At 42.7% G+C, this 23,610-nt stretch overlaps 2 protein-coding genes across 2 annotated transcripts in view; both read left to right on the top strand.

The window, feature by feature from the left end:
* wwc1 (WW and C2 domain containing 1) overlaps nucleotides 1–5,373 on the top strand; it is a 49,207-nt gene extending 43,834 nt beyond the window's left edge. The window contains exon 22 of the mRNA XM_037118863.1: nucleotides 101–5,373. Within this exon, the coding sequence (XP_036974758.1) occupies nucleotides 101–167 (67 nt within the window). The 3' untranslated portion in view covers nucleotides 168–5,373. The remainder of the gene's footprint in view (nucleotides 1–100) is intronic.
* An 820-nt stretch (nucleotides 5,374–6,193) lies between these two features.
* Nucleotides 6,194–22,665, top strand: rars1 (arginyl-tRNA synthetase 1). The gene is made up of 15 exons (XM_037120407.1): nucleotides 6,194–6,368; nucleotides 8,194–8,328; nucleotides 8,662–8,850; nucleotides 9,154–9,262; nucleotides 9,477–9,577; nucleotides 9,805–9,926; nucleotides 10,060–10,180; nucleotides 10,441–10,570; nucleotides 10,685–10,789; nucleotides 11,584–11,762; nucleotides 11,903–12,012; nucleotides 13,369–13,474; nucleotides 18,288–18,460; nucleotides 20,558–20,805; nucleotides 22,357–22,665. The coding sequence occupies exons 1-15, from the start codon at nucleotides 6,324–6,326 to the stop codon at nucleotides 22,464–22,466; spliced, it is 1,983 nt and encodes a 660-aa protein (XP_036976302.1). The 5' UTR covers nucleotides 6,194–6,323; the 3' UTR covers nucleotides 22,467–22,665.
* Nucleotides 22,666–23,610: the final 945 nt, after the last annotated feature.

The raw sequence follows: 23,610 nt of genomic DNA, 5'->3' as shown, positions 1-23,610 counted from the left end.
GTAGTAGACATTTTTCATTATTGAAAGCAACACTTTGTTCTCTTTACATCAAAGATCTCACTGTTTTCAGCTCACTGATGTGTTTCCTGTGTGCTCTCAGAGAGAAGATGGCCTTCTTCACACGAGCAAAGACCAGCATCCCCGACCTGCCGGCCGACGACGTGTAGAGAAGCATTTCAAAGTATTTCCCCTCCTGAGTCTTAACCTGCTGTTCTCAAACACACATGAAGCAAACGTTTGGCGGTGTTATGAAGAATTTTAAATAATAATGATGATAATAATAATATGTTAAGTAGAAAGAAACAAACACTCAAAACCGTGAAGAAGCAACACATTTTTAAAGAGCTCGGCATTTCTAATGTGGATAGTCTTTCGTTTGTAAATTAGTGATAGCACTGCTAGAGCTTTTATGTTTTTAATACTTCACCTCTCTCTCTCTCTCTCTCTCTCTCTCTTTCACTCTGTTTATTGTGTCTCTGTTACTAACAGGCTGTTTATAGGCTCTTAGGTGTTTTAAATCATTCCAGCACAAAGTCACACAGCTGCACGTGTGCATACAAGCAGTTTTGTACTAAATATGACACATTTGGACAAAAAAAATATATAAATGTATATTGTTAGCACAGCACAACACAGAAGAATCAATGGTACTACAGAAAAATAAAACAAATATCTGCATTTAGGAGGTGTTTCATATTGACAGTCGATAAGTGTTTTTTTTTTTTTTTTAAGGACTTTCTACACCGACAGACATCTGCCGTATACAATATTGACAGCACAGATGGTTGTACATAAGCATCATCAGCATGCCGATTGTTTGAGTCGCACACGATACGAGAACCCGAGAGGAAAAACTGGAGCTTTACAAAACGTCACTACATGAACTGGATCCCATTATTCAAGAGCACACAGTCGACACTCGTCATTGTGTAGGAACAGCACTAACTCTCACTAACACTCAGGTAGTTGTTCGGATAGTCTGCACTTTAAGAAACTTGAGCTACACGTTTAAAATAGATAAGGTAAAAAATAAATGAATGAAAAAAGAACTTGATGTGGGTTTTTGGAAAGTTAAAAACAAAACGAATCCAGAAACCTTTGCCTCGCGATGGAACGATTGTTGATTGTCGAAACACACACAGACGTGAAGATCAAATGTATTTTGATGACTGTGAACTTCTTACTGATTGTATGACGCCCCTCCCCCTCCTCCACCATCACGCCTGACCAGCCAATAGGAAGACAGCAATCCTGCTTTTCTCCTCAAGGCTCCTCGTCTTCCCTCTGATTGGCTGGTTGAAATATGTTCTGCTCTGAACATTTGAACACTCAGTTTTTGTAGTTTTCATTTCCGTCTGTTTCCGCTCTGTAACTGGATACACATCTGAGAACTGGATGTTAGCATGTTAGCATGGTGCCCCAGCAGAACTGAACATATCACATTTGTTTCTTCGTATCACGTCTGTAAAGCTGCACTTATATTTTATCTTGACGTTTTTCGTAATATAAAAAAAGGTCTCTTGATATCACCAGACTCCCTTAAGAAAATACACAATTCTAAGAGTTGAACTGCTTGAGGAACAACATAAAATCTTTGCGATACAGCTCCGGCAAATTCTAAAACATTCGTACCTTCTTGTAAATTCGGCATTAAATGCAAAAGAATAAAGTTGTTTATTTCCTTGTGAAAAGTGTCCATAAAGTGCATCTTAGTAACCAGTGTAACCTGCTTCCTTGTTGCCTGTGGAGAAATTCCCCTGACTCCCTTTAAAAAAATCACTAAATTTGATAAATTTTGTGAAACACTCAATTCTTAATTAATGTGGATTTTTTGTTCATTCGGCTAATGTTATACCTACATTCTAATTTATTTTCTCACTTTACTGTAATGCGGCCTTAACGTCAATATAACGACATCCAAAACACAAGAGGATGATTTAATAAATATCAGTATTTTATCTTCCTGTTCACTTTTCCTTGAAAGTTCTGCATAGTGCTGGTTAAAGGTTGAAATTGCGAGAAGGATGTTTTCTCTTGAGGAAGCTCTGAAAGTTATTTTATTACAGAGAAAAACACTAAAGTTCATTAGATGCTCACTTCTGCCTCGGATGCTGTAAATCTATAGATAACACAAACTTTGCTCCGTGACCTCGGAGAGAAATCAGAAGCGAGAGAGTATTTTTCTCTTGTTGTTGAAGTGTAGAAAGCCGTCAGGAGTCAGTTCACTGTTTGTTCTCCCGTGTTGTGATTTACATTCAGCTCAGTGGAGATTTACTGACGTCTGACGTTGTTTCCAAGGCAACCGGGCTTATAAATCAGCAGCAGACCTCGACTCCGACTCGTCTCTTGTTTACTGGCTCTTTGTGTTTGGACCTGGAGGTTGGAGTAGTTGTCCTTGGTGCTTTTTTTTTTTCACCTGCGTTAAAGCAAAAACTTCTCTCCGGATCTCTTCTCTGTGTACGTGAGGATGTTTTAAATGATGCTGGACTCGTGTAGACGACCTGAACGAGCTGATGTGTTGAGATATTTCTAAGTCGATTTATCATACAGAGAGAAAACCAGCAGTGAATATACACTGAGGTTCAGGTGACGCACAGATGGAACAGATAGCATTTGTTTCTTTTTATTTTTTCTTCCCCATAAAGAAGAACTAAGGAGCTTCTATCAGCATAGGGGACGTTTGTGAGCCACTTACAAAAAGGTTTAGGGAAATAAAGAAATCAGCAACAAAATTAATAAATAACTAACTTCTGATTATGAGCTGCATATTAAAGACGTACAAAAGAGATCACGACTGGCGACACTATTATCTGTCTGGAATCATTATCATCTCAAAACTTTCTAAACAGAAAAGATTTAAAACTCTAAAATGAATTGATGGATCAAGAATCAAGTTTATTTATTCATCCTGGTTCATCACTGGGTTGCATAACAAGATGCAAATTTAAAAAAACACTTTTAAACATCCACATGTACGCGAGGAATTACATTTCATGAAATTTTATTACCTGTGACAACTGCATCTTACAAACAATTAATCTGTCGCTCTATTGATGTTATTTCAAAGTGCAAACTTTAATTAGTAATTAATGTAAAATGCATGTTACAGAATCAGTTCCTCTCCTGTAAAAAGAAGAAACCTGACTCGGTGTGTTTCAGAGGTCACAAACACGTCGTCTCTGTGGCGCCGTCACTTCTTGCTGGGTCAACATGCTCAACGTTGCGTATATGTTAGGTGCTTTGGATCAAGTGGCACAAAACCTTCATAAAACCATGTTTCCATTCCCGGTGTAAACAAGAATGTAGCCGATACAAACCTGACCGCTGCTGTCATTCCAGATGTTTCCCTGTTTAACTGTTTGTAGACAAACAGCAGCTCGGCTCGGACTGTAGTTTGTTTCCTTCGGTGTCTGTATGTTTGAGACCAACAGAGGAAGTCTGTCTCCACTTCCTGTTCCTGTTTTCACCCTCACTGATCCCACAGTGGTCTCCAAAAAGTCCCAAAAAATGAAATCAATGTTTTGTTTCCTAATGATAAAAATACTGTAAATGTCTCAAATCCACCAACAGAGAAAGAAAGATGGTCTCCACACGTTCAGGTAGAAGTAGGAATATTCTTTCTTTGCACAAGTGTCTATAAGAATAATAAATATCCCACAAACATGTAATAATGATAATCACACAAACACGACAGCGGCTCTTTATCCTTTCGTCTGGGAAAAGACAGAAAAAGTGACGGTTGATGGAAACTGAGTCGAATGCTGCGAGGACGTTCACACTGACGCCGCGCTCACACTGCAGGAAGGAAATGATTGATTGTGATCGATTATCAGTCTGAACAGTCGCAACAAAAGATCAATACCAAAGATTAAACACCTGAAGTACACAAATAAATGGTCCATATAGTTTGTAAAATCTGCTCTGAGGTCAGATAAAGTCAGTAATCTCAACAAAAATCTGTAATAACTGAACGAACGATGGCAGGTTATCAATATGATCAGCCATCTTGTTACGACTCTTGTGAGTTGTGGAACAACCAACATTGATCATTTATTACAAAGGATCGGCTCAAACCTGGTGGAAACACAAAGGTCCAAAATTACTAAGATAATATCTAAAATAAATTAATTAATTAATTTAAGAAAATGTTCGGTTGCCAAAACTTTCCCGGGTGAAAACATTTATATTGGAAAAGTTGTCCTGACTTTTTGTTTGTTTTTCTTTTTCTAATGTCCAAAAAATTCTAGCATAAATGAAAACATAAATGTTGAAAGAGCTTCGGTCACCAGGCAACAGGATGAAGTCAGCGTTCAGGTCTCAGCGACTCACTTCCTCCATCGTCACGATAAACTGACACGACATAAAACACGTGTGAATTCTGATCCGACTGTTCAGACTGAACTCAGGCTGCCATTTAATCAAACAACGAATAAATTCTCACAGTTTTCGTCCTTATTATATCAACACATCTCAGAATGATGATGCGTTGCCTGCGGTGTGGACGCAGCCGTGTACTCTGACGGGTTTTACTGTAGCAGGAACACTGTGAAATGAATGAAAGCCTTTGGAGTTAGGTGAGAGGGTGTGCCTTCAGAGAGCAACATGTAAACTTTTGTTTTTTTTTTCTTTCTTTTCGTTGTCTTAAACCCGGCCACCGTCGTCGTCGTCTCATCTGAACGAAGCTGTAAATGTAGAGAAACGTTTGCATTGATTTTCCTAATGTGAACAGTTTGTTTGTAGAGCGAGTAGCCGTCAAAGAATAGGACTCGGGAGGAAGTCTAGTCTGAGGAAGAGTACCGTCTGTTTTTAAAGTGAACTTTGTCGTGATCGACCGAATGTTGTTTAACCTCGAAAATCAAGATGACTCGTTTATACGTAACAACATCTGGATGAAGGAATGTAGGTTTTTACTACGAGAATCACGATCATTCAGAGAAACACAAATGCTGTTAGTCTCAAATAATTATGTTTTTTTTTCATCATGTAGGTTGTGATATGATTCTGTTTGTTTTCTGAAGTTCAAGTGCATTTTTTTTTTTTTTTCCTCATTTGATTTTTTTTTATGTTCTAATGAATCTGTTTGTATTACGACTGGTGATGAACCTGGTAATGTGTATGGAGGCGGCTATGAGAAACATACAGCATGTATTTATTGCACTTTGTGATTTGGGTGTGCTTTTCCTGTTTTTTTTTTTTTTGTTTTTTTTTTAAATTTTCTTTTTATCGCGAGAGTCCCGAAAAGCTGTGAATTTTATTCTCAGACACTGTACTGTCGACCAGAGTTGTAAATATTTCACCAGCACAAAAAAATACCAAACAAACAATATGTTTTGTAGTTTCACAACAAATAAAAAAAAAGTTCTTCTCTTCTATTTTCATGTGTTTTGTTGGTTCTTTAATTGTTGTTGTTTGGATGATTTGTTTCACATTTTAGACATTTTAGACTAGACTTGAACAAACTATTTGTTTTATTTCAAAGTGAAAATAATACAGAAAAAAATGCTAAAAATGAATAAATAGTTATAAGGTTATTTTACGCACACAATTTATTTATTTTCTTTGCAGTCTTAGTCCTGAAAAAACACTGGAATCTGGTTTAATCTCCAATGATGTGTGATATTTCACAAGACTGTAATATGTTACTTAGGTGATTTAAAGTAAAATGTTAATTAAAAAAAACTATATATTATATTATTGCTGTCAAATGAGTTTTATTGGTGACAAATATGTTGGTTTTCTTTATATTTAAATACAGAATAATGAAATAAATGTTCAAGTAGGTGGTACATATTTATTATTTTAGTTGTATTTCATCCTGTAAATGTGTTTTTTTTTTTATTTTGGCACTTGGAAACCACTTGTTTCATCTTAACTAATGTTTTTTTTTAAAGTTTCAGTAATCTTATTGTATTCTTTTTATTTTATTGTATTTGTCTAAAAAAAGAAACAGCAGTTAATTATAACCATTAAATGAATTTAGTGCAGTAAAAATGATAATATTTATAGATGACCTGTGGAGTAGTTGACTAGAAGAAGTTTAGAAAGTACCATGTAATGGAAATACTCAAAGTAAAAGTACCTCACGTGTGTATTTCAGTGCAGTAGTGAAGTAAAGCCGTTCTACAAACGCACAGGAGGTGGCGGTAAACACCTGACGCGACGTTTTGCGCTCCGGCTTTTAAACACACGAAGAAGAAGTCGTACCGAGTACCGGAAGTGCAGCTGAAAGTTGTAGAGTTCTTCCTCCTGCCTGAGTTTGTTTCATCATCCACGAGTCTCCGCATCCAGCCGACAGAAGAGTTGCTCTCCGGTGTTTCACAGTGATGGGAGACCCAGTAACCGAGTACACAGCCCGACTGCAGCAGCAGGTGAGCGGCCGGGTTGTGTAGCTAATGTTAGCTAACAGGCTAAATGTATGTGTGTTTGTGTGGGTACCGGTGTTAGACAGACCAGCCACACACCGGGGTTCAGCAGCAGGCGCAGCGCCAAACCCCGTTTAACAAACTTCCAATTTTAGATGTCTCTGCTTGTTAGTACAAATACTAACGTGACCGATCTAAATACAAAATGTCTGTCGAGAAAGTTTTCATCAGTGTTATATTCGGCTAATAAATCTTGTACCAAACCTCACTCGTTTTCCTAAAAAATGTAACTTTAACATTTGCTGTCTTCTGTCATTCGTCATGTCGTTGACTATTTTCTGACGCCACATCAGCGGTGAAGGACAGTGGCTGTCAAGTGTTTTTACTTGATACAAAGCGTTTTGTTATAACTTGATATCTTATTTTGATGCCGAACTTACAAGAAGAATGCGTGGATGTGCTGCTGTATTGACAATCAATGTAATAATGAAGAAAATACAAAATAAACTCTTAGAGGAATTAAATACGCAGGTATTTAAATGAGGTTTTGTGAGAGTAAATAGTTATCCATAGGGAACAGTTCGTACTAACTTTGAGTCACACAGACATAGTCACACATGACACAGAACAGGTTTCACCAATCAGTTAAATACAAATGAAATGTTCATATTACAGGTACAGTAAGCTGTCATTAACATGATGTTAAAGTCTTGTTGAGGCCCTCTAGTGGTCCTGAAGGAGATCCTGGGTGGTTGTTCTGTCATAGTACACAATTGATAATTTGATTTAATGTATTTAAGATCAACACAGTTACAGTTTAGAGCTCACAGGAATTCCAGGAAACCTCATGATCAGTTTGTAATCTGAATATGTGTGATGCATCATTTCCTGATAGGAGGGCAGCTTTTGGTTGGATTCTGAATTACTGAACTGTGAAGCAATAAACATCTCTATTCCTCATTTATGATCAGATTTCCCCCTAACAGGGTCAGAGTGACACTTTCTGTTCAGAATGACTGACATGTGAGCTTTATATTTAAATCACGGCCTGTTTCCTGAGGACAGCACATCAGGTGCTTCCATCGGAGTCTGATTTTAGGAAACATTAGCGGTGATTGTTGTTCAGAACGCTTCCTGAACAAGCGGAAGAATACATTTTATTGTATCCTTGGTTTCGGATAACGGCACACTGCAATTACAGCTGCTGTAAAAACAGTAATGGACTTTATTGAGTCTCTGATAAGATACAATGTGGGTCCACCTGACACAAAATTGAGCTTCTTTTTGGAGCTACATCTCAATAATTTTGAGGCTTTGAGGTTTTGACAAGAGGTGTGATGTTTGCAGCTGAAGTCTGTTTTTCTGTTTGGTATATCTGTTCACATTTAGGCCAATTGGCCAAACATTGAACTTTGGCCTAATTAGCTATCAGCATTTCCTGTTTGCAGTGTACTCATGGATGTACACACCGCTATAACTGAATTACTTTCACATTGAAGAAAACTTAAGACCGTGATAATTCTCAGTGAAGTTCTGCAGTTATAAAGAACATATTTCTTTATCTATGACATTAAGGTTAATGTACGTAACAATAAATTAATGGATAAAATACATTTAAAAGATTTGAACCAACACAGTCTAAAGAAGTGTTGTACTCTAATATGAGAGCTCAGTGTTTGTAATCTAAACATTTGTTGCATCATGTTCCAGCAGCGAGGCATCTTTCGGTTTCATTCTGACTCTGAAGGTGACACCAAGTGAAAGTAACACCGGATCAGACTTTTAAGAGATCCGTTATATGTTTTGTTTTACTTTTCTTTTTTCTTTCCAGGAGCGGGAGATCCAGAGTCTCTCTGCTGAGATCGAGAGTCTGAAAAACCCTCAGAACCTGAACGCATCTGCACGTCTGGAGGAGCTGCGGGAGGAAAACAACAAGCTGAAGTATCGCCTGAACATCCTGAAGAGGGTCAGCTACACGCTCTAACCTGTTTCTTGTATAAATGCTGCTGTTGTGTTCGAGTGTGTGGTAGATGATTTTTGTATTTATGGATTTTTTTTTTTTTTTTTTTTTAGATGAATGAGCAACTTAATTTACAGTATTCTGGCATTTTGACACAGTCTTGGAGTTTGAATGTGTAGTTGATGAAACAAGACTTTTTAAAACGCACTGCAGCAACATTTTTTAATATAAACACTAGTTTACTTCTGTTGCTCTTCATGGAAGCCTCCCTGTGTATTTCCCTCCTCCTCCTCCTCCTCATCGTTATGTTGATGAAGCTGCTGTGCCGTCTGTCCTCAGGGCCTGCAGGAGGAGATGACTCACTGCAGTCAAGCCATGTTGAACATCAACCAGCGGCTCCAGGAGGTTTTCGGCGAGGCCATCCGGGCCGCGTGCCCCGAGCTGGACAACCCCCCGCTGGTCGTCGCGCCCAATCAGCAGGCCAAGTTCGGAGACTACCAGTGCAACAGTGCCATGGCCATGGCTCAGGTGAGAGCGCCGCGGCTGCACGACGATCCGAGGAAATGACTCTTTAAATGAGCGTCTCACTGCGTCTGGGGAGCCTGATGTTGTCTGAAGGTCTTGAATTTTGTTCAGTTCTAAATCTTTGTTTTCTTTACAGTTTACTAGTTTGAGTCCTCTCCTCTCCGTAATAAACAGGCCTGTCATCAGACATTTTTAACAGCAGTGATCTGAGTATATTTAGAAGCTTTTCTGGGGGAAACTGGTCATTTTTCCATTTACAGTGTGATCATTGAGCGTCACACTGTTTGTGACTTTGTGGTGCTGCAGATGCTGAAGACGAAGGGGATGAAAATCAACCCGAGGGAAATCGCAGAGAAGATCATCCAGAACCTTCCAGACAACGAGCTCATCCAGAAAACTGAAATCGCAGGACCAGGTACAAAAACACACGAGAGGTTTCCTCACTGCTTCAGATGTCTGATTATATCTGAGTGTAAAGAGACAAATAATTAAAGACAGCATGTTTTCTTTCCCAACGTTAAACTTCCAGGTTTACTGTGTACATAAATAAATAGTGTAAGCCGTCCTCACCGACTCTCTCTAGCCTTCAGCTGCCTGTGATTCATTCTCTGATGTCTTCATGTCTTCAGGGTTCATCAACATCCACCTGAAGAGGCAGTTTGTCTCCAAACTGTTGAGCAACCTGCTGGTCAACGGAGTGAAGCCCCCACCTCTGGCCTCCAAGAAGAGGGTCAGTCACACTCCCACATGAAGCCTGAAGGCAGATCCAGATATATTTAACAATTTAACTTCATGAGAAGTGAGAGGAACTGTCTCAGTCGTTTGATAAAACCTTCTGTTTCTCTCTGTGGCTCCGTCACCACATCACAGTTGAAGCAGGAAGTCTCGCCCTTCTGCTCCTCCGGCTGTTATTGTTAAGTTATATCAGTTGTGTGTCTGTCTGTCGGTTCTGATCAGGTGGTGGTGGACTTCTCCTCCCCCAACATCGCCAAAGAGATGCACGTGGGCCACCTGCGCTCCACCATCATCGGGGAGAGCATGTGTCGACTCTTTGAGTTTCTGGGTTACGACGTCCTCAGGTCAGTTCAGCCATCGTTCACTGGACCTGCTGGTGTTGGACTCACAGATAGAAGTGAGGAGTTACTCGTGCACAGGCCTCTGGTATAGAAAATAAAGCGAGTGTCTTGTGTTTGGTTTTGACTCTGTTTTCAGGCTGAACCACGTTGGAGACTGGGGGACTCAGTTCGGGATGCTGATCGCTCACCTGCAGGATAAATTCCCAAACTACCTGTCCGTGTCGCCGCCCATCAGCGACCTGCAGGCCTTCTACAAAGTCAGTTATTATAACGGCACCTGTTTGTGTTTCTCTGATTTAATGAGATTTAACGTCAGTTGATGTAAGAATATTCTGTGTAGCCTCGTGTTCAGTGAAGTCGACCCTACATGTATAAACGCAGACTATTATCTGTCCTCTCTGCTTTCGTCTTCCCTCATTTCTCTCCTCACCTCATTTACTTCTTTCATCTACGCTGTTATTTTGTCTTCTGTTCCCTCATTCCTTTATTTTCTGCATCACCCTCTGCCCTCCACCAGGAGTCGAAGAAGCGCTTCGACGAGGACGAGGACTTCAAGAAGCGGGCGTATCAGTGCGTCGTCAAGCTGCAGAGCAAAGAGCCCGACTTCATTAAAGGCTGGAACCTCATCTGTGATGTTTCCCGCAAAGGTACGAGTGTTTGTGAAGGAGCGATCCTCGCTGAAACACAGAAAGCTGCTGACCGTGTGAAATAAAAAACTGGTCTTGGCACTGACGCTCAGATGGCGACTGTTTGTGATTCAGAGTTTCAGAAGATTTACGACTGTCTGGACATCACGATCATCGAGAGAGGAGAGTCGTACTACCAGGACATGATGACGAAGGTGGTGAAGGAGTTTGAGGACAAAGGTCAGTGTGGTGCAGAGACTCCCCTCCTCTTACTCACTTCCCTCCCTCGCCTCCTCCTCTCCTCTGGACTTGGTTCCTTCAAATGAGACGCGAGAAGAGCAGGTCCGACAGATATTAAACAAAATGAGACATCTGTGTCCGTCAGAGCAACGATTAAATGACGCATGGCACAGCTGCAACATCTGTTCATCTGTATCTAGATTTCATCATCTGATGTGAGGTTACAACAGTTCCTTACGAGGCGCTACACAAGTAGTGAAGGTCAGAAAGTTTGATCGTGCGTTTCTTCATCTTAAAGGATGAGTTCACCCCCCAAAATAAAGAAAGTTCAGTCATTATCTCCTCAGCCCGATGCTGATTCAGAGTCAGGTGCCTTCAGGTTGTTAGTCCACAAAACATTTCTGGAGCTTCACAGAAATGACAGAGTCTGTTGTCAGATTAGGATTCATTTTTGATCCACGTTAACAAAAAAGTACTTTGAGTACATAATCGGGTTGTTACAGGTTTTTTTGACGCGTTTCTGGACCGTAAACAAATCCTCAGCTCAATCTTTAAAATTGTAATCAGGTGTTTCCTAGTCTGACCACCAGGGGGCAGTATCGTCCCATAAATGTCTTCCGGTCCGCTCCTGTTTTTTTTTTTTTTTTAATGTAATTTCTTCCTCTTTACCCTCAGTTCTCTTTCTTTTTTTACACTTTCTTCAGTCCCCACTTAACTCATTATCTCCTCTTTCTCCTCCAATCATACCCGTATTATTTCTCTCTCTCAACACCATTTTCTTCCTCCCTCCTCAGGGTTCGTGCAGCTGGATGAGGGTCGTAAGATCATCTTCGTCCCGGATCATTCGGTGCCTCTCACCGTCGTCAAGTCCGACGGCGGCTACACCTACGACACGTCGGACCTGGCGGCCCTGCACAACCGACTGTTTGACGAGAAGGCTGACATCATCATCTACGTCACTGACAGTGGACAGGTGTGTGTGTGTGTGTGTGTGTGTGTCGGGTTTGTTCCACCGACAAACAGGAAGTCGTCTCTTCACCTGAGAAAAATAGCATGACATTTATGTGAGGTGTGTGTGTGTGTGTGTGTGTGTGTGTGTGTTTTCTCTTGCAGGCCATGCACTTCCAGTTGTTTTTTGCAGCGGCTCAGATGATTGGATGGTACAACCCTCAGGTGACCCGGGTGGAGCACGCAGGCTTCGGGGTGGTGCTGGGAGAAGACAAGTGAGTTTAGATCTGATTTATTACAGGATTCGGATGCAGCCCAGGCCAACTGTTTCCCCTCCAACGTTATGCTAAGCTAAGCTAATCGTCTCCTGTCTTTTTACCACTAAAGATTTAGATTTGCTTGTTTATGCTGAGGCCGTTAAAGTCTGAGTGTTGTCTCTGTATTCAGACTAATAACAGTTTAAGACAGATTCAAATCACCGACATCAGAGCAGCAACAAAGCGGAGCAGCTCGTCTGAACAATGAGAGACTGTAATCATCTGGATGTCCTTCGCTGTATCTTTAGCACCGCTGATTCACGTTTTATTATCACACATAAAAACACAACTTTACTGCTCGACTGTATTAACAAATAAAACGCTGCTCCGCAAACAGAACAGTGTCTGAACTGCAGCCACACAAACGTTCAGCAGGAGGTGGACGACATCTAGACAACCACAGTAAATCTCAGAGACGTCGAACACACAATGAATATTTCTCCTCCTCCTCCGTCTTGGTCTTCTTCTTTGTCTTTTCCTTCATCTTTATCTTCTTCTCCTCCTCCTTTGCCATCTTTGTCTTCATCTTTTCCTTCCCCTCCTCCTTTTTTTCCATCTTTTCCGTGTTCTCTTACTCCTCCTTCTTCTCCTTCTTCATCTTTTCCTTCTCCTCCTCCTCCTTCAAAGTCTTAATCTTTTCCCTCGTCTAAACTTTCGTCTTCATCTTTTCCGTCTTCTCCTCCTCCTCCTTCATCTTCGTCGTCCTCATCTCTCCCTCTGCAGTAAGCAGTGATTACAGTGTGTCTGATTGGAGTTCGGCCTCTGTGATTTGAACTCTGTCTGTCAGGCTGCTGTTTGTCCTGATCGGTCGCCCAGAGAGGAAGATCCGGCCGGGCGGGAGGTTGACGTTACGCCTCACAGAGGCCATAACGAAGTGCTGCTAAACGCCCCGCGGTAACCTGAGGGGGCGTAAATTGGCCCGACGATGTCTGCGCGACTCCAAAGTCCATTAGAAATTTATCATGCTGTTTTCATAATCGCTCATCCAGACAATAAGCGCCGGACGCAGCCACAGGAGGGGGCTGTTTATAGCCGCAAGTAAACAGAGAGGAGCGGAGCCGGTTATTAAGTCTTTGGCTCGTCTTCTGCTCGTAATGCTCATCTGATTTGCTTGATTGTACAAAATGTATCGCCTCGAGGCGTCGGCAAGAGGAAGTAATCTAATCGTTTGTTGTCATGATAATTACTGTCGACAGAACGTCTAACATCAGTACCTGCTGGAGAAGTTCTGTTTTGGGATGTAGAGACGACTGATTCCACCTCCTCCTTCTCTCTCTCTGTCTCTCTCTGTCTCTCTGAACTTTTGTTTCTCAGGAAGAAGTTTAAGACTCGGTCTGGAGACACGGTGAGGCTGATGGACCTGCTGGAGGAGGGACTGAAGAGGTCGATGGACAAACTGAAGGAGAAGGAGAGAGACAAGGTGAGAGAGACGTCCTGTCCTTAGAAACACGGGACGCAGGCGGAGAGAAACCATCTGATCTCCACCTTTATATCATAAACAAGTCTCTGTCTCTGTGCTGTAGGACACATTCACCGTCTCATAAACGAGACACAAGGTGAATGAGGACACGGTTTAGTGGGTTCAAAGCCAAAGTCAAGTCGAGTCCAGACAGAGAAGTGTTGGGTTTTTTTTTGTTTTTTTACGGGATGTTAAATTTCTCTGTCCATGCAGACAGTTTTGCTTTTATTTGTCCTGATGTTTGAGATTTCTGTCTCTGACCAGCAGAACAGACCAGAGACTTTCCTCTGTGATGCTCAAAGAAATGAAATACTGAGGATAATCTTTCCATCATTCTCTACTTGGATCTTACGTTAACAAAAGTATTATCAACGCTGGTTAACCGATTCTAGGATAATGTTCAAAGTGCTGCACACTTGAAATACAAATTGGTTATCGAAGAACATGATTAGTTAATTTTCAAACGGCTCTTACATGCAGTATTTTTCACACAGTGTTTATTCATATAGATTTGATTTTGTTTATTTCTTTCTTCTCGACTCGTTAAATAGTAGGAAAATAAGGCCGCTGAGACACACACACAGTTATCTGGACACAAATTTGTATTCTTTCTACTGTTTACAGAATACCTGTGTACATGTAAGCGAGGTGTTAGGCTCATTAGGAAGATCTCTAGTTCAGACCAGTGATTTCTTCGTTTGTTGATAAGCTGAAAACAGTCGCATCTGTCAGTACAACGCTTAAATTTATATCTGGTTCTGACCTTCGTGTTCCCAGGCGGCTGAGTCCTGCTGACGAAGAGGAAGGAAGAAAGAGAACAAATAAGTTCTGCGCAGTTTTTTTTCAGGAGAATAAAGATTAAGTTGAGATGCGAACAGAGCAGCACGTCGACGCCGAGGTGGAGAAATGAACTGGGGACAAACGCGGCAGCATCTCCGCTGTGCAGAATATTTAACTGTACTGCTGCTTCATGTCTCTGATCTGTCAATAATTAGTCAACGCAGCTTCATCGCAGTCAGCTGGAGTCGTGTGTCCAGCAGAATATTTCACATTATTGTAGCTCGTGTCTGAATCATTCGGTATCAATATTTCCAGTCAAATCTTTTGATAAGCAGCCGTTTAGTCCGAGGGGAGACGGTCCAGTGAGCAGCTCATTATTTCCTCTTCTCGCCCGGCGTTCTCTTCGCCCTGAATGACGAGGTTTATTTTACAGTAATGACCGTCTCTCTGTACAGTCGCCATTAATTCTTGTGGCTCGAGCCAAACCGCAGATCTTTGTGATCACATTCAGACACGACCACGACTGGAAATATGAAACGTCGCCACCAGAGCACGTTTCAGAAGGCCCGGCTGTGTGCAGCGTGATTCTTCTCTTCCTCCGCTCCCCTCCATCTTTTCATCATCTTCCTCCTTTCTTGCTGCGTCTTCTGTGCGCCTGAACCTCCTCCTGTCTGCAGCCACACAGATGCCGACCGTTTTTGTCTTGATTGCTGAAAAGACGTCAGTCGCTGTCACATTTTTCTGGTGATCGTTTGAAAAGTAAAAGTGTGACAAGATGACAAGAACCAGGACCTGAACACTGACGGTGCCACAGCAGTCTGTTATTCACTAATGACATAAAGAGAAATAAGTGACTTGGATGTAACTCCAGTTATGTTTGGACCCAAATTTAAACACATTGCGTCACGTCAGTCTGGTGTTTCTGGACTCCAGTTAAGCTCCAGAGTCGAGTATGAAAAAAGGCTTCATCGAATGTGAAGCGTTGGTCCTTTGAGCTAAATGCTAACATTAGCATCACAGAAATGACACTGACATGTAAAAATGTTAATGCACGTGTTGTTTTACATCACTGATTTTCGCGGGCGCTGTGTTTTGTACTTCCCTGAACACAACGTCTTGTTGTCGAGGCGTTTCAGATGAGTCTGACGTTCTATGTTTTCCCGCCACCTTCAATCACAAATCATCCATCACAAACTTTTGCTGAGTTTCTGAGATTTCACAATCACTTGTGTTGCAGTGCAGGGCGGTTTTGATTTTGATGACTTGTGTTGAGTTGTGCCAGCTGACTCACAAATCACACAAACTGCGCTGCTGTGATGCTCCCGCTACTCCCGAGTTCATCATCACTGGATCCTTTGCAGCTCCACCAGAAAAGAAACGTGTGTGTGTGTGTGTGTGTGTGTGTGTGTGTGCGTGCTGGTTGTTTAGAAATGTGAGGCCGTATTTTTCACCTCCTGACCTCATTGTTCCATCTCGTCTCTGGATTCACCCAGAAAACATCTGTTGAGCCGTCGTCTTCGTCCGAGGCGATCGTTAGCCGCCCTCCCTTCACACGCTCCTCCGTTAATCTGAGCGTGTGTGTCTGCTGCCTCTGATGTTGAGGGGTTTGTATCGGAAATTAAACTTGCAGGGGGATCAAAACAACAGAACCCGACCTGGTTAAGTATCATCTGGAGCGCTTGGTGTCGTGTAAACAGTCGCTGACTTCCAGTTGAACCGCGCTGATTTTAATGCTGAGAAGGTTGTGGGAAGCCGGTGCCAGCAGAGTCTCCCTGCAGGCCCTGCTGGCCTGGCACTCTGCTCTCAGTCTGGGTCGGTGCCCACGTCTACCATCTGCTAACCCTGCCTCATTAAAACACACCCGACCCGACCCGGCCTCCATGAACCCAACGCTGCTGCTGCTGCTGCTGCTCGGATTGTCTTTTCTCCAGTTGTGTCGTATTATACTCACCTCTGTTCTTCTGTCTTCTATTATTCACTCCCGTTCTTTCTTTTAGTTTTTTTTACTTTTCATCTCTTTCCTGTTTCTCGTTCTGTGATTCCCTCTCCTGTTGTTGTCAGACTGACCTCTGAGCTCCTGCCCTCGTTGTCGGTTCTGATCTCTCCTGCCCGGCCGTGGCTCGTCGTCGAGGGTTTGACTGGAGCTGGAACAATTAGTTGAACAACAAACGACTTGTCTCTCTAAACATGCCTGAGGAATCAGATGATAGAGACAAGTATTTACACAAAATTCTCATGGTAGACTTTACCTTCTGAAAGAGGCGCCCATCCTGAAACGGTGCATTAAAGAAGCAGAGGAGGAAACAGGCAGAATCAATAACACACCGTCTGACTTCCATTTGGTTCACTGTAATGTAATTTACCTGTTTAGGCTCCATTAACGTGCTGATTTTGGCAGCAGATGTCTGTGAACACACTGTTTCAGCCACTGAATAGTATCACCAGACTCCCTTAACAAAACGCATGATTTTAAAAAAAGTTGTCATGTGAGGAGAAACTGAACAAACTTTGTGAACTGCCTTTGGCAAATTCCAAACCACTGGTGCCTGCTTGTAAATCCGGCCTAACTTCAAAACATTAAGTTGTTGCTTTACTTGTAAAAAAAAGTGTCAGTTTGTGTTGGCACTGCTGTTCCAACGTGCCAACATTAGCAGCTGTTTCACTGTGTCAACTGATTTTACACTAAGTTTATGAAAGAAGGCGTTTTATTGATGTGAACGTGTGAAATTTAACAGAAACACAAACTAATGTAGACAACTTCTGAGTCACATATGGAGGAAGTCCTCAGACTCCCTTTAAAAAAAAAAAAAAGCTGAATTTTGTGAGTTAAGTTTGTGAGAAACTTTACAGACTTTGTGAAAGATTTTCCAAAACACACAGTCTTAACTATTTTGGGCCTACTTGTTAATTCTGCACGTTATACCTGATGTCCCCAGACTCCCTTAAGAAATCGCTCAGTTTTGTGAGTTGCTGAGTTCGGAGAAATTCAGAAACTTTGAAATACTGTCGATGACAAACTCTAAATTATTTATGCCATCTGGTAAATTCAGCATTAAATACAAAAGTAAAAGTGTCAGTTTGTTGCAGCTGATCTGTACCAGCCCGTCTGCTTCTGTGTTACCTGCCGACATGTAGCGGCTGTTTGAGGTGACTTCACCATTTACATTAACGTTATGGAACAAGACAACATTTGATTGGTGGTAAATTTTACAAATACAGTAGAAAAATAACCAATCTAGGCTACTTCTTTGTCACCTGTGGAGATAGTCCCCAGACTCCCTTTGAAAATCACTCAATTTTGTGCATTGTTGAGTTTGGAGAAACGTTATGAAATTTGTGAAATGCCGTCTATGACAAATTCTTAATTATCAGGGCCTTTTTGTAAATTCGGCAAACGTTTCTGTAAAAAAAAGCATTTTATACCAGTGATGTGTGTGTTAATTTGCATCAGATCACAAGTTGTCACACGTGTTCCTCTTCTGCTCGCTGTCCTGTTTATTCCAGTTCTTTATATCTATTTTTTCCCGTCCCTTTTTATTTCCTGTCATATATTTTGTCATCGTATTTTTTTCGTCAAGTCATTTCCTCACTCTGTTACGTTCTGCTCGACTGAGTTTATTTTTGTTTTCCAATCGAATGATACCATAAAGTGTTCCTCGGTAGTCTCGTCCTCACTCCGCTCCCTCCCTCTGGTATCAGTCACGTCACACAGAGATTCGAGGGAAGGCTGTGACTTAATAAGTCAATTAAATCTTTGCCGGAGGTTAGCGAATTAGATTCATTATTCGGATTAAATTCAACTCACTGGTTTCACTGTTGGAAGCGTAAGGTGAAGTCCTGCCTGCAGTAATTACAAGCTGATAGAAGCTACAGAGTTATCAGAATATTTGATGCCTGAAGACTGTGAGCGATGGTGATGGGACAGATAGTCCGGTCCGTACCGGTCTTTAAAATATCTGCTTTATGATCTCAGACTGAGACTGTGTCCCTGCAGGTTCTGACCCCGGAGGAGCTCAGCAAGGCCCAGAGGTCGGTCGCTTTCGGCTGCATCAAATACGCCGACCTGTCCCACAACCGCATCAACGACTACGTCTTCTCCTTCGACAAGATGTTGGATGACCGGGGCAACACAGCGGCGTACCTCCTCTACGCCTTCACCCGCATCAGGTGAGGGTTCACCTGTTGTAAAGTAACTGAAGTGTGTTTCCTGCGTCAGGTTGAATAAAGCTAAAAGAACCATGAACCCGTCGTGATCCATCAGCTGAATGTAGGCTGATGTATGAATGTTGGGAGAGCTGCTCGGTGACAAATAACTTTCACACCAAAATGTAGCTCGTGTGCTGAACGACTGCTGAAATTCAAGGAAGCGTTCAGCGTGTCACTCCCTGATGATGCATAGGAACATGTTAAATATCCCATTCTACTTATATTGTCGCTGTAAGTCTCGTGTCATTTTATTAAACTTGATTACATTTTTGAAGTTTGACCCTTGGAGCAGAAAAACTTACCTTTTTGTAACAATTAGTTTGTGAATTCGGAGCTTCAGCAGTCACTTGTTTTTCACTGGATTAGGTTGAAAATTGAGCCTTCAGGATGATTTGTTGGAGAGCGTAACAGTAAACAAATTAATAACATTTTCTTACCTGGAGGAAGAAAAAAATTTCCTCAAGTTTTCACTTTGTTGCAACTAAACAAATGCCACAGGTTTGTAAAGTGCAGCTTCAGTACTGGGAAAAAAAAAAAAAAAAAAAACGTCAGATTTTCCCACAAAGGATTATTTAACTTATTTGATCCAAACTGTGATCGATAAGTTCTATAGATGCAGAAGAAGAAATGACTGTCCAGGAGTCTGTTAATGACGGAACAGAGACTCTGGACAGGAACAGAACCGCTGGCTCGCTCTGTCTGTTTGGGTCTGAAAGTATCTTCAAAGTTAAATTGAGTTGCTGGGACACATCCGTCCTTCCTCTTCGTCTCACCGGCACCAGTGTACTTTCATTACCAGTATCAGATCGTCATCGCTGGCCCCTGTGGGAGCTCGTGGCGAGGGATTAGTCTTCGGGGTATTGCCAGTCAGCGAGACCCAATCTCTCCTCACCCCTGATCCCCTCCCCGTATCGAGTGACCGTCTCCTGGCTGCAGAGCGCCGCGTTGATCTCCTTCCTGTCCGGCTTCCCTGGAGGTGTCGGACTCGAGGTGGCAGAGCGCCCAGCAAAGATTGATCCTCTCTTTTTTCAGCGTGGGGGGGGGTGAACAGTCTCGCCTGAGAGCATCTGATGTTCCAGCGTTCGGTCAATAGAGCTCTCGCTGTCGGCAGCTTCACCCCGACACCCTCGCTGTGGGTGTCCAAGTGTCAGAGAAGAAGACGAGACAAAGACAGAAACTCAGACGGACGTCGGGGGGGCGGCGGTGTTCAGCTCGGAGCATCTTAATAGAAAACATGAAGAAGAGCGACTTGTAGCTCAGAGGCAGCGAGTAATGATTTCATTTATCAATTTCAACATTTCAAAAATAACTATGTGAGCTGTTCGTTTAATTTGGCTCTAATTACAGAGAAAACGTTGAGTTGTTTCATCAGTCGAGTTTAAAAGCAGCAACTGATTCCTGAAGGAACAGTTTCATTTAAACCCGAGTTAATGTTCATCGATCCGTCATCTATCTTTGGGAAACTTGAATTTTTATTCCTTCCTTTTGAGGCGAATTCTACATGTTCACGCTCAGCTGAGCTGCTGTGTGAATCAGACTGACGCTCTCTGAGTTTCTCTACAGAAGACTTGTTGTTTGTCCAACAGTTCAGTTCAATTCAAACAGATAAAAAACAGGAAAAAGCATCAAATCGTCGTGTCTGAGAAGCGACACGTCTGTAAACGAGTTGCTCACATCGTGTCGACCGCAGCGTTTAGCGGCTGTGGCTTTTGATTAGCATGTTGTTTACTGCGCTGCTTTCTCTCAGACCTGAACTGAACAAATGAGTTTCTGTTGATCTGGAAACTCTTTGCTGTCTCACTGAAGGTGACATGAAAGCATCGTGTCGCTCTTTTTTTTTTCTGTCCTGTTGGTAAATACTGAAACATCTCCGGCTGAGCTGATCTGATCTTTCTGCTCTCACAGCAGCTCGCTGATACGTCGGGAGAGAAAAGTGAAAACTCACCCGGAGCAGTTTTTGGATGGTGGTGGGGAGGAAGTTGATCACCTGTTTGCAGCAGGTTTACCAGCGTTTATCTTGTTTAACTTTTTAATAATGGTGTCCCTGACTTCCTGTAGGTCCATCGCTCGCCTGGCGAACATCGACGACGCCACCCTGAGGAAAGCGGCAGAGACCACGGAGGTCCTCCTGGACCACGACAAGGAGTGGAAGTTGGGGAAGTGCATCCTGCGCTTCCCGGAGATCCTGCAGAAGGTCCTGGACGACCTGCTGCTCCACACGCTCTGCGACTACCTGTACGAGCTCGCCACCACCTTCACCGAGTTCTACGACAGCTGCTACTGCATCGAGAAGGACCGACAGACGGGTACGCCGGGCGGGGGGTTACTTCTGCCGTTACTTAAAATGAGGTCTCCCACACATCGAGGTCCAAAATGGGAAAACAATAAAAGATATTAGCTGAAGTTCCTCCCTGTTCTGCTTCTCATGAGGCGTCGGACGACTAACAGGAAGTTTCACTCTGAGAGTTTTCACTGAAAGCCGTCTGAACGCTGTTAACACGCCACTTGTTCCTGTTAGCATTTCATCCCCGCGGCGTGCTGAAGAGCTAACACTTCAGGCTTAGAGCTGTTTAATTATGCTAATTCTCCGTTAGCGCTGTGGCAGCTGGAGGTTATTATTTTATATGGTTGGGCTTTGTTGATTCTGAGTGTGTGTGTGTGTGTGTGTGTGTGTGTGTGTGTGTGTGAGATGATCATGAGGCAGATTCAGAGTCACAGTACTTGAACTTCACTCAGTTTCAGTTGAGTTTTAATTGATAAATGACTGGTAACAGGTGATGATCTGGTTTGAGAGGAGCGTCTTCAGTCTGCATACGTTTAGTCGCATGTTCGTACTTGATGAAGGTCTCGATCAGCTGTTTTATCTGAGCTGAAGGTCTGTCTTCTGCTCACATGCTCTCACAGATGGTTGTGCACAAGATAAAAACATCCCGGGAGCATCAAATACCAAACACATCTTTACATATCGTACTAATTTTACCTGCTTATCCAGCAGAGTCCATCTGCGCTGTAAAAGACATGTAATTGGATGGATTTGATCAGTGGAGGATTGAATCATCGTCACAATATGGTTTTAAAAGTCAGTACCGCTGTATTTTTCCTCTTCTCTGAAACTTAGCAGCTCGTTTCAGAGCCGTGAAATCTTTTGTGAATTACTTTTTCAACCAAAAACTTTGAAAACATGCGGATCCTGTCAGTCCTGCCTGAGTCACTGTCCTGTTGGGAGCTTCTTCCAGACGTGGAAAATAAAAGTAAAAGATTAGATAATAAATCAGAGAGCCGTCAGACGATCGCAGGCTTCTAAAATGTGTTGAAAGTAAAACTCTCTGCTCGTCTTTTATCTTCCTCCTCATCAGATCCGTCTGCTTGTTTGTGGAAATGACGAACTCATTCCTCCGCCCTCGATGTTCGCGCCCCTTTAACGACCTCTGCTGCTCATTACACACTTAGTTTTTATTGGCCTCGGCTCCGTGTCGCGACTCGGCCCGGCGGGTCGTGGATGCAGATGTTCAGGTCACAGAGTCTCATTTGATGCTGCGCTGGTCGGCTGCCGCTGTGAGACGGCGGCCTCATTAAACGTGACCTCTGACCTGCTGTTGTTTGTGTCGTTCTGAGCTTCACCTCGACGATCTGCTCGACCTCTCCATGAGTCTCAGGCTGCTTTGTTTTCGTCTTGCATTCTGTTTTCTGTCAGATGACGTTTTCAGACCCACCAGTCGTTCTCATCGTCTTTGATCGTGTAAAGAGGAGAAAGAAAAACATCTGACGAGATCGATCTGAGAAGCAATCGGCTCCTAGAAACGAGAATAAGAGTTTCTGAAGTCCTCAGTGTGTCTCCTGTGTGTTCGTCTCTCCAGGTGAGGTGGTGAAGGTCAACATGTGGAGGATGCTGCTCTGCGACGCCACGGCGCTCATCATGGCCAAATGCTTCGACATCCTGGGCATCAACCCCGTCGAGAGGATGTGATGTCACAGCGATCCACGCCGCCTCAGTCTTTGTCCCGCTGACGAGAATCTCTGGACTCACGTCGCAGCCAAAAACTCACCGGACTCTAACATTTAATTTCCACAGTCATTAAATGAAACCATGGAGGGAAAAGTTAATGATGAACATCTCATGTGAAGTTTCTTTTATATTAAAGAACCGATATGAAACTAAACTATGATCCAGTCTGCTGTCAGTCATTGTCACGCTGTGGATCTGATGTTTGAGATGTTTCTGAGCGAACAAACCAGAACATGTTCTTGATAAAATGACGTCCTGTCCATCTATTTATTGCCTGAAACTCTTCATGTCTTTTGGTGATAACTAATGTTATTATAACCTCAGATGCTTGTTCAAAAGTAGAACAATGAGTATATCAGCTTCAGCTCCCTGTGACCCGGAGAAGGACGAGCTGTTTCAACCCGACACTGAACGGTTCTGTTGATCAGCGCTCAAGAAAACATGAAAACCTTCCATTCTAAGTATGACAGTACAATACTTACTACAGAGCAGACAGACAGTTTGCTTTTCTACATGTTTATTCTGATTCAGTTTGTTCCAGTGACCCCTGTGATCCGAACCAGAACCGCTTAAACGCTCTCCACATGAGTGGTAGTCCTGGAGCGGAGGTCTCAGATCAAAACCTCTCGAGTCCTTAAATCAGGACTTGTTATTTTAAGGAGCTTCTTGTGGAGCTTCCTTAATCCTGAGAATGTTTTTTTTTTATTTTTTATTTTTTAAAAAACCCATTGATTTATGCACGCTGGATTCTTGGAGTTTTTCCCCCGGATCCATTTCAAAGCAGGTCCAAATCCTCTCCCGTGTTCCTGGACCCCCCTGCTGTGCCAACAAATTGGTTTTATTGACGTGAACGAGGAAGCTGCGTGTCGGGCAGCACGTCCTGCAAAACCCACCGTCGCCGCCGCTGTCGGCCGTTAGTCTCAGCCATCAGGAGTTTGTAAAAGGCTTTGATCACGTCGAAATTCCACACATGCAGCTGAGAGCGTGAGAGAAAACAGTCCTGCGTGCGTTTCACCTCTAATTGTTTCCCCTCCCGGCGCTTCCACTCCCACATATAGAATCGTCCTGTTTGACTTCAGCTGCTTTCAGCATAAAGACAATTACA

The sequence above is a fragment of the Acanthopagrus latus genome, chromosome 13, assembly GCF_904848185.1.
Source record: "Acanthopagrus latus isolate v.2019 chromosome 13, fAcaLat1.1, whole genome shotgun sequence".
NCBI classification, from domain to species: domain Eukaryota; kingdom Metazoa; phylum Chordata; class Actinopteri; order Spariformes; family Sparidae; genus Acanthopagrus; species Acanthopagrus latus.
Note: the sequence above shows the minus strand (reverse complement) of the source record. Positions and strands in the feature narration are given on the sequence as shown.